Source organism: Martes martes, assembly GCF_963455335.1.
Source record: "Martes martes genome assembly, chromosome: 3".
Taxonomy (NCBI): Eukaryota; Metazoa; Chordata; class Mammalia; order Carnivora; family Mustelidae; genus Martes; species Martes martes.
Window position 1 is genome coordinate 146,085,166 of NC_137890.1, and position 12,878 is coordinate 146,098,043.

Sequence of the window (12,878 nt, forward strand, 5' to 3'; positions counted from 1 at the left end):
CCAACCTGGTTACCTTCCTCCATAAACACCAAGGAAAAACAAAAACAAAAACAAAAACAAAACAAAACAAAAAACCCACCAGCTCTAAACACGACAGCCACTCCGGAAGCCATTTTTGTAAGCTATGAGAACAACACAATCGGATTTTAACTTTAAGGCTGAGCAACCCTTCAAAATCTTTGTCTTAAAGGAAGAAAAAAAATCTGGTGGACTCAGGATGCCTGTTTTAAAATTCTTTTGGGGGCTCCTTCTCCTTTGTTTCTGTTTGTTCTTTTGTTTTACCCTCAAGCTCATTCTTTTTTTTTTTTTTTTTTTTAAGATTTTATTTATTTATTTGTCAGAGAGAGAGAGAGAGGGGGAGAGAGAGCGAGCGAGCACAGGCAGAGGCAGAGGGAGAAGCAGGCTCCCCGCCAAGCAAGGAGCCCAATGCGGGACTCGATCCCAGGACACCGGGATCATGACCTGAGCTGAAGGCAGCCACTCAAACAACTGAGCCACCCAGGCGTCCCAACAAGCTCATTCTTTCTCATACTTCTACCAACTCCGGGATGCAAACTCGGGCCTGCAGGGAGTCCCAGAGGGCAGCAAAGCAGGAAAAGCAGACAGCCTGTCTCTTCATTTCCCCTACCTGCCTCAGGCAAGCTATCACAACATGTAGGCACCCAATACAGCCCCACGGAGGCAAATAACCGTTAATTTAAAAAAGACCTCGTGAGAGCTGGTCCTGAGTCCTGCTGAAACTTCCTTCCAGACCAGCACATACACCAGCTCACGGCATCTACCTTGGGATAATTTTGGCTAATTTATTTTAATGATTCTTCCTATATCACTAGATCTCAGAAGGCATGAGACATTTTTAAGTGCTAATAATTAGAAGCCTAGGAAAAGTAAAAAAAAAAAAATAAAAATTAAAAAAATTAAAAACCACACACACAATACATTTTCTGTTTATAACTGGTAGGAGACTAGAGAAAGGCTGGCACTCACTATGAAATCCATGGACTAGCTGCTCTTGAAACTCAAGCCTCTGAACAGCTTCTCCAAGGTTTCTCTGTTGCCCTGGCCTGTGGGCTCTGACCGCGCCACTGCAGCTGGCCCTCAGTGGCAGGTGTGCGGCGGGAATCCCCGGGGCTGGGTGCAGAGGTGTTCACTTTAGAATGCAAAGTCACCCTCCGTTCCAGAGTCTTCAGAGCCATCTCAGTTCCACTTTCTCTATCCCAGTGGCTCATAAAAACACTTCAGTGTAGGAGCTGAGAACCACCACCATTGTAGTGCCTTCTGGTTGACTTCCCAGACACACGGCCCCTAAGAAGTAGGGATGGTCCGGGACACTCTGTGGACCTGTCATGGTGTCAACTGTCAGCACCTCCAACTCAGGGAGTTTGGCCACAAAGTAGAGAGGAGGCAAATGACTCACAGATAAGAAAATTTAAAAAAAAGGGGGGGGGGAAGGGAGGGAGGGACGGAGGGAGGGAGGGAGGGAGGGAAGGAAGGAAAGACCCTAGTACATCCAGAGCCATGATTCTCGACTCAAAATGCTAATATGCATATATTTTGATTCAGGGATAAAAACTATTATGAGCTTCTCCTGCTTCAACTCCATGCCCTCCTAGGTTCCTCCACCCTCACTTGCTGACTTGGAGCGTTTAAGTGCCTTAAACACAATGTTCAAAGTGAAGGGCTAGAACAAGCCGCATGTTTCCTAACCCGTCGGCTAGAGTGTATCAGGTCCTGCCTCTGAGAGGTTCGATTCCACACAGCTAGCCCTGTTTCTCTAAGCCATGCGATGTTCCCTGGGTCTTTGATCTGGCCCAGACACCCCTAGGTGATTTAGGAAAGAGTAAGAGAACAATCCACCATGGCTGACCACCTATCTCCTCTGTCAAATGACACCAGGTTAGCAAAGTCACTGCAGCAAAAAGGCTACCGGTTTACAGAAAGAAAAAGTCTTCACCCCACCCCCCACCCCCGGTTCTCTCAATCTCTGTCCCCGCCACACTTGGGATATTCTGTGTGGGAGAGAACAGAGGTGAGAGTCAACTTCCGGGGAAAGGAAAACAATATAGCAAGAAAGTGGGTAAAGATGAAAAATGGAAAACTTTCAAAGCAGTATCTTTAAACTAAAGGCATAAAAAAAAATGGATGTCCCATTATGTAGATTTATGCAGGTGATCATGCAATGACATATCATAAATTTAGGGTTCCTCTAGTAAATTATTTCCATTTTTCACTTCTGTGCATGCTCCACACACTTTTTTACATATCGCCAGTACGCACACCGTTTCAAACTGGATGATTATAGGTTTTGGAAACTAGAATCGTTTCTGACTCCAACAGCATGCATCACTTACTGAGTACCCCACAGATTCAGGGTAATTACCGTATGTTGTAAATCTGAATTAGACAAATTCCAAATCAGGGGCTCAGGAGCTGGAAGAAACCATGATAATGAAAAATAGCTCTGGGGGGGGGGGGAAAAACCTTTCTCAAGGAAGGGATCTGAGTGCAGACACAAGAGTCACTGCTTTATTGTAGACAGGTCAAAGCTGTTTCAGAGAGGCTGGTTTCTCTCTGCCCTGTCCCCCCTGCCCCCACCGCAAATTTTAGAATCTCATTGTTCTGATCTAGAAAATGAAGTCTCAAGGGACCTTTCTGGTTACAAATTTCTGAGATCAAACAAAGCAGACCCAAGATCACAAGATAAAGGGACAAGGGGTGAACTCCCTTTGTCTGTCTCCTTAAAGAGGCACTCCTAACACAGGCTGGAAACTGCAGCTGCTGAAAAATCATGAAAAAAGAATTATGAGAAGCAAGAGAAAGAGGGTAAGCATCCCCCGGATTCAGCATCAGCTACCAAATCTATCCTGCAAGACGGCATCCCAAGATGGGGCTCAGCGCAGCCCCCCACAGCGCTAGGAGGCCCCAAGACCCTCTGAGGGGTTTGTGACATTATAACCATTTTCATAAAAATATCAAGATCGTACTGACTTTTCACAGTGCTGGCACCTGCATGATGGTACAAAAGGAATAGTGGATAAAACTGCAGCTGGCCAAAGTACACCTCTTTATTGTGTTCTCACCCCAAGCCCTTGGAAGGCAAACAAAAAGTCAGCTTCATTTGAAACGGTCCTTAATGAAGCAATGAAAATTATGGATTATTACTAATGCCTGTCCCTTGAGTTTACATCTTTTACATTTTCTATGTGACAAAATGGAAAGCCCACATAAAGTACTTCTGCTGCCTACTCTAGGACCACAGTTGTCTCCAGGAAAAGCACCTGTGCAGTTGGTTGAGTCACAGACTGAACTATCTGTTGTTTTTTACATGAAATGTAAAATGACTAACAACTGTGGTTATTCTGTCTTGGGTGTTTAACAGACATTTTCTCAAAAGTGAATGAAGCGAGCTTGCCATCTCGAGGAAAAGAACTGATGGTATTTGTTGTCCATGATAAAATTTGAGGTTTCCACCAAAAAAAGGAATATTTTGGAACACTTGTATTGACCACCACAAGCTTGACAACTTCCTGGTACTTAAAGTATATTCAGATGAAACTGGTAATTACTAATGAATGCAACTGTTTTTATATTGTAGAATAAAATGTCTCCACTTTTGAAAGATCGGTATAACCCAGTGAAACAATATTTTCCAGATGACCAACTCATGATGTTACCCAAAATTACACCTGTGTAGAAAGACCTATTCAATTTTCAAAACGGCACAGTGAATTTTACTTTAACAAAGTACAAAAGCTCACTGATAGCATTTCAGATTCCACATTGCAAGGAACTCCAATTACCGCTCCTTGAAGGATGGTATACTATCAAAGAAGAATATCCACAATAATCTGAAAAGCTTATTTAAAAACTACTTTTTTCGGGGCGCCTGGGTGGTTCAGTGGGTTAAGCCTCTGCCTTCGGCTCAGGTCATGATCTCAGGGTCCTGGGATCGAGCCCCACATCAGGCTCTCTGCTCAGCGGGGAGCCTGCTTCCCCTCCTCTCTCTCCCTGCCTCTCTGCCTACTTGTGATCTTTCTCTCTGTCAAATAAATAAATAAAATCTTTTAAAAAAAACCAAACCACTGCTTTTTTCAAGTGACGTATGTGTGTAAGGCCAGGTTTTCTTCATACAAATCTTTGCATACATATACAACATATTACAACAAATCAAATGCAAACAAAGAAATCTGAATCCAGCTGCTTTCTATTAACCAGATATTAAAGAGATCTGTAAAAATGTAAATCAGTCCCACCCTTGTCACTAATTTTTCCTTCTTGCTTTGGAATATAGTTATTTTTCACCAAATATGTTGTCCGTGCTATGTTTACCATTTTGTATTTATATATTTATATTATTTACCTTAAAATAAATACTAAATTTTACTGAATAAGCAAAATTAACATTTATCAGTTTAAATTTCCAATATGGTACACATTAAGAGAAAAAAACTTCATATAAACAAAAGCATATTAGGGTTCAAAATAATTTAAGAGAGTTAAGGAGTCCTAAATCCAAAAAATTTAGTAACTTCCAGTGTAGATAACATCGGAACATATCCAAGTTCAAATCTCAGTCCTTCTCGGTTATGTGGACTGGAGCAAGGTAATCAGGAAGTGATTCAGTTTCCTCATCTATAAAACAGGCTCAGAGGTAAAGGCCAATAATAAGATTTTTGTAAGAAATAACACACTGAACATGTTTAATAAATGATAAGATCGCAATCTTGAGGATTTCGAAGACTCGACAACTAAGAATGAATTAATTATAGTGTCGCTTGATATGCACATACCCCAGACATGTTGTATACCTATTAAAAGCAGCCTTACTCTTCTCTTATCTTTTGGCCTGGCCCAGCCAGAACCGGGTCACCGGGACACCAGGAAATGCAGGAGGGAAGACAGACCTTCTCTGAGAGTTTCCGGGCTCCTTCGCCTTTGTACAAACCTTGTCCCTGCCAGCTGGCACATTGCTCCCACAACCTCAGGCCCATTCTTTCAGCTCCAATGAGATAAAGTGAAATGAGTATCTTTCAGAACTTCTATGTTCTCCCACTCAGGATGAAAAGCAATTTTCTATCATAATGGAGAGTTTATTTAAAATAAAGTACCTGCAAGGAAAGAGAAGCTATACCTCAGTGCCATGGAATAAAGCCCATAAACCTATCCAGCTCACCACCATCCCCACCCCTTGACTCTTATCACCCTGACATCCAAAATATCACGACATGTGCCCACTCACACTACATAGCCAATGTGTTCTCACAGTGTGTGGCTCCCTTCAATGGTGTTTCGAGTCATTTCAAGGGCTTGGATTAGTCGTAATCTAATTCTTCTCTATTATTATAGTTCCTAAGGGTAAATGAATAAGATTTTTTCGAGTCCAATTCTTATTTCAATTTGGCTCAAAGAAAATTAATTTTCTTTCTCAGAAGATTGCTCCATTTACAGAGTTTTAGGCTTATATCAAAACTCAGAACAGACCCCTCACTTGACAAAGCTGTAGCCTGGAATGTTATCTCAGCAAAGCCCCAGACTTTAAACTTAAAACACAAGCATGTGCCAAGAATAACTTCTTCAGGACAAGTAGATTTTTAAATGTAATTCTTCCTTTTCATTTCTGGGAATCACAATCTCCTAGGTGTCAGGGTCATTTCAGACAGAGAAAGTACAATCTCTGTATGGAATTCCTTAGAGATACATAATATTATTGATTAAATATTGCTTGCAACAAGCCTAACGATAGTTATCATATTTTGAGTCATTACTTGTATGAGGCCCTATATAAGGTCTTTTATAATTTATCTCATTTAACCTTGCAACATTTCTATTGGCAAATATTATTATCTTCATTTTATAGATGAGAAGTTAACTTAGGTCACATGGTAAATAAATACAAAGAATTTTTGTACTTTAGCTAAGTGACTTATTTAATAACTAATCAAGGGCATGGCAAAACCTGAACAAATGGGCACCCAATTACCATTCTATTACGGTACCTCAAGAGAGTACAATAAAGTTTATGAATCCCTTAGATAGCCCACTGCATTCCAAGAATTCCTCACTGTAGTAATTGATTATTTTCAAACTACTGAATAATTCAGAAGATTTCCCAATCAAATGAGGTCAAGTGAGTTCATTTCCATCAGAATTAGAGTCCGGCGCAGGCTTGGGTTTTCAGGACAGTCGAGACAGGTCCAAACCCTGGTGTGCATGGTTTCGTTCCACACAAGGCTATGCTAATAAGTGGTTGTATACAACCAGACAATGCACCTCCATGAATGTTTCTGCAGCTAAACCCAAAGCTTTCAGAAAGTCTCACACATAGGTGGTAGACAAAGGGAAACTTCAGATGCTCAAGAAGGAAGAAATGTGAGAATCGTTCAACATGCCTACAGCATCCAAAACAGCCCACCACTCCGATTGCTTACAGATTTGCACTGGCTCCCACCCAACCAGGGCTCTTCTACTCAGCCAACTCTGTATTGGAAATGATTGTCTTGCTTTGGTATTTGATGGTCAATTTCACGTTATTTCAGCAGTACTTCAAGAAATGCTCATCGACAATTTGAGAAGCCCTGGCTGCAGCTCATTCCACTGTTGTCGGTCAGAAGTGCCAACAGTACAGTGTTGGACCTTACCAAATGGAATCTAGTTCCTGATCCCCAAATACTGGAAAGTATTTGAATTTCCCAAGCTTGGACGCCCAACTATATTAAATCACCACGACTTTCACCCCCAAAAGACAAGCCTCATTGCTTTGATCCCAGAGTCCTGATTACCTTACTTCCTTTCCAGGAAAGAGCTGCCAGATTAAACTACATAAGAAAAAGAACATAGCATTTTGAACCACAGCACCTGGGCTGTACAGCCATGGACTTTGCAGGAGTCACTCACCTTCTCTGGTCCCGAATGCTTTTCATCTGTAAAATGAAGAACTAGGGAATCCTTAATTTCCCTTCTGGCTCTAAAGTCATGATTCTATGATCCACTGTTTGACAGCCCATTTTCTCAAACAAAGTGATTATCAATTTTAGAAATCAGTTCTTTTCCAAATACTTCATTCTCAAGGTGACAAATGTGCAGTTATCCTCTAGGAAATGAACATTCTCACCCAAGCTTCATCATGTATCAATTAGCCTTGCAGATCCACAATTTTAAAAAAGCTTATTCTGAAATAACTGTGGAAATTAACCATTTTATTGGCTTATACCTTAAACAGTCTGAAGAAGTAAACTATTATTTATGTAGTATATTTTTAATGGAATAATCTATTAAACTATACCATAACATACATGCAAAACTTCATTTCCAATAGATCTGCAAAGAATGTCACAGGAGAAAGTTCTGAAAGATCAAAAATCTATAGTCTTCCTGCCATTAAATTCAAAGAATCAAAATGCAGAGAGGTTGAATAACTTGCTGGATGTCCAACAGGTACTTTAGGAAGAACTAAAGCTACCAAGTAGGATACCTGGTATCCTGCCACAGAGATAAGCCATGTTATTCTAAGGCACTGTACAATGATGCCGTTCTAGGAGTAAGGGAGCATATGCTCAAGTTGTACTTGCTAGAAGCAAGCCACATAAAAAACTCTCAGTAATGCCTAGCGTTGAGATTCCCCAAACTTTACTTTCTGGAGTGGATTTTACACTCCCAGTCCTAAAAATTTTGGAATGCAAGACGAAGAGACTCAGAACAACTCAGTGCAATGAAGCACATAAGGGGACATCATCCCCGTTTCTCTTCCCTTCTGGAACTGAAGAAAGTACAATAAAGCAGCTTCAACAAACGAGCTCGGAGAACTCCTCTGACAGCCAAGAGATCTCCAGCATCTGAGTTCGTTACCTGTTGGGAGCTCCCAGTTTGCCAGGAATGGTCACGCACCCAAGAGACCAAGCACTATCACTGCATCCAAGCAAAGAATTTTAGGATTGTTATAAACAGCCCAAATCAAAGGCTGCTCTGCTTCTACTAATTCTTGTACAGTGAGCAATTCAAGTACCAACAAACGTTCCACCCATCTAAACCTCAGTCTCTTGACTTACAATGATCAGCAAGGAAGCTTAATTCTTTGGATATGATTCAGTCACTTTGTAAAGTGTCCAAAAGCCTTAAAGCCAAATGTGAAATGGGCACACTTACCCAATATGGTTGGTTCTTAAAGAAATTTCCAGTTCTCTTAGCACTTGTGTGGATTCTTGAACACGCCGTCTGAATTTCTAGAATTCAAGAACACATATTCTCACAAAACATTTTATCAACTGCTGTTAAGTGCCATTAGTAATAAGTTTACTCCAATATGAAAATATCTCTGCTTTTAAAGTGGGCTTCTCTCTAAGTGAAATAAGTCAATCAGAGAAAGACAATTATCATATGCTCTCACTGATGAGGAATTGAAGAAACAAAACAGAGGATCACAGGGGAAGAGAGGAAAAAATATAACAAGACAAAATCAGAGAATGTGACAAACCATAAGAGACTCTTAATCACAGGAAACAAACTGAGGGTTGCTGGAGGGGAGGAGTGTGGGGGGATATGGTTAACCGGGTGACAGACACTAAGGAAGGCATACGATGTAATGAGCACTGGGTGTTTTCTAAGACTGATGAATCACTGACCTCTACTCTGAAACCAATAATACACTGTATGTTAATTAATTGAATTTAAAGAAAAAAATGCTAAAATAAAAAATAAATAAATAAAGTGGGCTTCTCTCACCTTTCTTTTTGCAAAGGACACAAATTGTTTTATCATGAAAGTCAGCTTATGAGAAAGGACCGGGAAAATTTTCTTATTTCATGTACTAGGTGTCTTTGAGTAAGTAAGTAGGCTACTTCTCCCTTCCCCACAACAATATTCACCAATATGCCCAAATGTTGGGGGCCCCTGAAACTTCCCCCGCCCTAGTTTCAATGATTTGCAAAGACTCCCTCCTAGGACTTGGCATATAGTTGTCCTTATAGCTAAGACTTACTACAGCAAAAACATACAAGGTACAATCAACAAAGGGAAAGGTGCATGAGCTAAAGTCCAGAAGAATCCAGATACAAGCTTGCAGCAGTATTCTCCCAGAGGAATCACAAATGATAGTATCTGTGAAATGGGTCCACCAGGAAAGCTCACCAGCGACTCAGTGCCCAGGGTTTTTACTGGGGGCTGGTCACTTCAGCATCCTCTGTCTAGCACATACCAAAAGTCCAGACTCCCTCAAGCAAAAAGGCCTTCAGCATGTACCATATTGTTGGCACAGTGAATCATTCTTATCAGGGAAATTTATGAACTCTCCTGAAATCCAAGTCCCAAGCTGCCAACCAAGAGCTAGCCACTCTGGGGAGCTGGCCTTTCTAAGGTAGCCATCTCAGGACTGCTATGTTAATTATTTTCTGCAAAACCTAACATTTCCCAAGAATAAGCATTCAGAGTTACCTTTGCCCAGGTGCCCTCATTCGGAAGGTCCCTCCTACTTTGGGAATGCCCTTCCTCATTCCTTGGCCCACCAAAATCCCACGAATCCTTCCAGAACTCCCTCAGGCCATTCCTTCGTCAACAAACCCCCCCTCTGGCAGTAAATGTATGCTTCTTTATCCTCTCAACGATCCCCACGTATCACTGGGTCAGGATGCACATGGGCTCTCTGGAACACAATTTCTTCCAGAAACACATATTTATAGTAACTGAACTTCTGGGCCACTCTGGAAGTAGGACATTTGATGGGCCGCACCTTCTAGGAAGAGTTCTATGCTTTCTGTGCTAAACATTCAAACCACCTGCATATTACATGGTCTTCCAAGAAAAGGCTGTGGGAATTCTAGCTCAGGATGTTAGGGACCCTTCTCTGCTGCCACAACTGCAGTGGAAAGATGAGTCATCCAGGTCCAAAGATGAAGGCATCCAAGGACAAGGAGGAATGGAGGAAGGCTGGAAAAGCAGGATGTGGGGTGGGGAGAGCAAGGCAGCCCCTGGTGTCCAGATGAAGACTGGAACCCCGCTCAGCATGGGGGGGTCCTGCCACCCTCTTCTCCTCTCCCCCCAAATGCTCCTTACTAAGGCCCCAAGGAAGCCAACAGTCTCACAGTTTCCACCTGGCTGCCAATCTTAAGAAACTCCAAAGACCTTCTCGGTTGTTAGAATCCAGATATAGTCAGATATATGAAATTAAAGCATCCCCAATGCAATGAAAAAAGGAGCCACACCCCTCTTCTTTCGTGTATCCTTTGGAGGGACACCCAAACGTCCCCTGGAGAGCTTTCTAGCAACGAGGACTGCTGATGAGGCAGAGTCTCTGGCCACAGAGCCGAGGAAACTACTTACAAGGTGCTGGGTGCTCTGGAAAGGCCATTCCCACATTAGAGTCACAGATGTCAGACAGCCTGCCCTTGTGGCCTTGAGAAAGCAGCTCCGCGTTCCCTGCTCTGCCTCCTACTCAATTCTGACTGGTTCCTGGTGGCCTTCCCGGCTCCTCAGGGGGAAAGGTCACCACGAGCCACAAAATCACCCAGCATAGCACTAAGGACACAACAGGGTACCCAAAAAGAATTCGCTGAAGGACTAAGAGGCGTGTATCAAAACAGAGGACCTCCATGGAAACACCAGGAGATACCGGGAATGACAACAGGAGCAGATAACACTTCTTGGGAGTCACTACACTTTTGCAACTGCGTGATAACAGATAAAACCAAAGGGACTCTGCCCCCGTGTTACATTCTCTTGGGAACTGGGCCATCGCCAGCGGGACTCGGGGCTATGGAGAAGCCTTGGCATCCACCTCGCTAACACATTAACAACGATTGCCAACGTTCTGCACTTCGACAACATACTCGGCATGCTTCGGAACACTGCAAAGACAAATCACATGCCCCTGGGAAGCTGCGACAAGGAGCAGGTACCACCAGTGAGCCGCGTGCACCGGTCCCTCGGCCCTGTCCCATAAAAGGCAGACCTGGGATAAGCCCCCCAGAGGAGGCCCGGAGATCCCCACAATAGGTTTCATTTCACAACCGCACGGCCTGCAGAGCACACCCCCTCCTCTCTTCACGGTCCGTATGCAGCCTTCTTCCACGCTAGGCCTGAGCACACCCTCCCAGATCACAGACCAGCACCACCCGGTACTCGACGAGGCAACTGCTGTGGAAGAGTCCTGCTCACAGAGATGGCTCTTGTAGGCTCTTCCTTCCCTGCCCAGGTTCCCAGGGTTCCAGATTTAAAGCTATGTAGAAGAAAACCTAAACAGAATGTACTTAAGAATTTTTTTTTAGAAGACAGCAAATCAAATATCCTCTATCTAGTGTGAACAAATGATAAACGAGTGAGGTATTCAAGGACTCCAGACACAGTGAGGGGAAGGCAACTCAGCCCGGACAGGCTCCAGCTGAAAGCCTGGATTGGAAATCTTCCCTCTTCCCTGCCACACTATAGCTGAGAATCTTAAACTCATTCAAACTGCAAGCCTGCCTTCTTCCAAGCAAAATTTCCTTTCTCTAGGCTTGAGCCGAACAGATCATTTCCTCCTGCCAGCTCCCAACAGAAATCTTGCTCAAGCAGAGGTGGTTAATCCAACATCCATTTTTTCTTTTCTTTCTTTTTTTTTTTTTTTTTCCTTCTCAGTTGAACAACTGATCTTGAAAAGCAAGGCACAGACTGAACCAGGCCACTCAGATGAACAAACGCGGTCTGGGGCCAAGATTTCACAAGTGAAGGTCAGCCCAAACAGATATCCTTGTCTTGGTCCTTTATTAAGCTATTTGCAATGGAGCAAAACTAAGCAGCTTATTTGCCTTACATCCTTTGCCTCACTAAGGAATAATTGTTCCCGAAGGGAACCGGAACTGTGCCAGGAGAAAGCGCCCCATTCCCTCCAAGCATCTCCTCCTTACAGCACTTAGGGACGGACTCTGAGAAGCCTTCTCGGGAAGTTTTCTTATTCTCCCCTTTCTCCTAAGAGTCTGTCGAATAGGGAGAGAACTATTCTACAGGGGTGGAACGCACTGTGTACGAGAGGAGCACTCAGTCTGGACACAGACACCAGTGTTCCTGCCTTACTCAGCTGCCCAGGAGTGTACCGAAGGCTGGGGTCCAAGCCATCCAGCCCGAGGGTGTGCAAGCTGCAGGGATTTCTGGAAATATTTCTGAAGTAGAATCTTGCTGCTCCTTTAAAGTCCCCAAAACCTCCTGTTTTTTTCTGGGTTGTGTTTTGGGGGAGGGTGCCTTCATTTGACCCTGTCAGCTGATGACATTGAAGGCGGCTCTATCCTTGGGGAAGGAGGCGAGAAAGTGGTGAGTAAGAATTAGGCAGCGGTTTCATTTAGGGGGCCAGACAGAAGCTCTTTAAAGCAAAGAAACATGTGTGAGCCATATTTGGGGGCGGGGGGGGGGCGGAGATCATGATACTTTGACAGGTACATTCTCAGAAGAGGTGGCGGCATCACAGTCCGACGCCAAAGTCTACAGCCCGATGTTATCATCATCCTAGACGGTATTTCTTCTGCCGGTCTCGTGTCAGGCACACAAACTTCCAAAAGGAAGGAACAGTTGTTCTCACTTGATCATTTTTTTGGATGGGGGGGGTGGGCAGTGAGTCAGGGGTGGGGGGCGCAGAGGGATATTTAGAGTAAAAGCAGAAGCTAAAGAAAAAGATTTTTTAAAAAAAATCATGAGAGCCCTGGAGACAGCGGGAAACTAGGAAAAGTGTGCCTTTCCTCTCTCATGAGTCCCACCCCGAAACAACAGAGGGAATTCAGCTCTCATTATTTCTGCTGCAGCCTGGAAAGCAGGAGTCGTGGGAGGTCAACCCCAAAACAAGTGCTCTCTGGTGAAGAGTGCCCGCACCCATCCTGAGCAAGGACAGCTCGGTGCCGAGACAGCCCAGGAACAAGCCCAGC

General features: G+C 43.5%; 1 protein-coding gene across 2 annotated transcripts in view; it reads right to left on the reverse strand.

Annotated features, from left to right (window-relative positions):
• Positions 1-12,878, reverse strand: part of FMNL2 (formin like 2) — a 313,130-nt gene that overhangs the window by 94,277 nt on the left and 205,975 nt on the right. For both annotated transcript variants that reach the window (XM_080799312.1, XM_080799313.1), the window contains exon 4: positions 8,143-8,219. In XM_080799312.1, the coding sequence (XP_080655438.1) occupies positions 8,143-8,219 (77 nt within the window). The remainder of the gene's footprint in view (positions 1-8,142; positions 8,220-12,878) is intronic.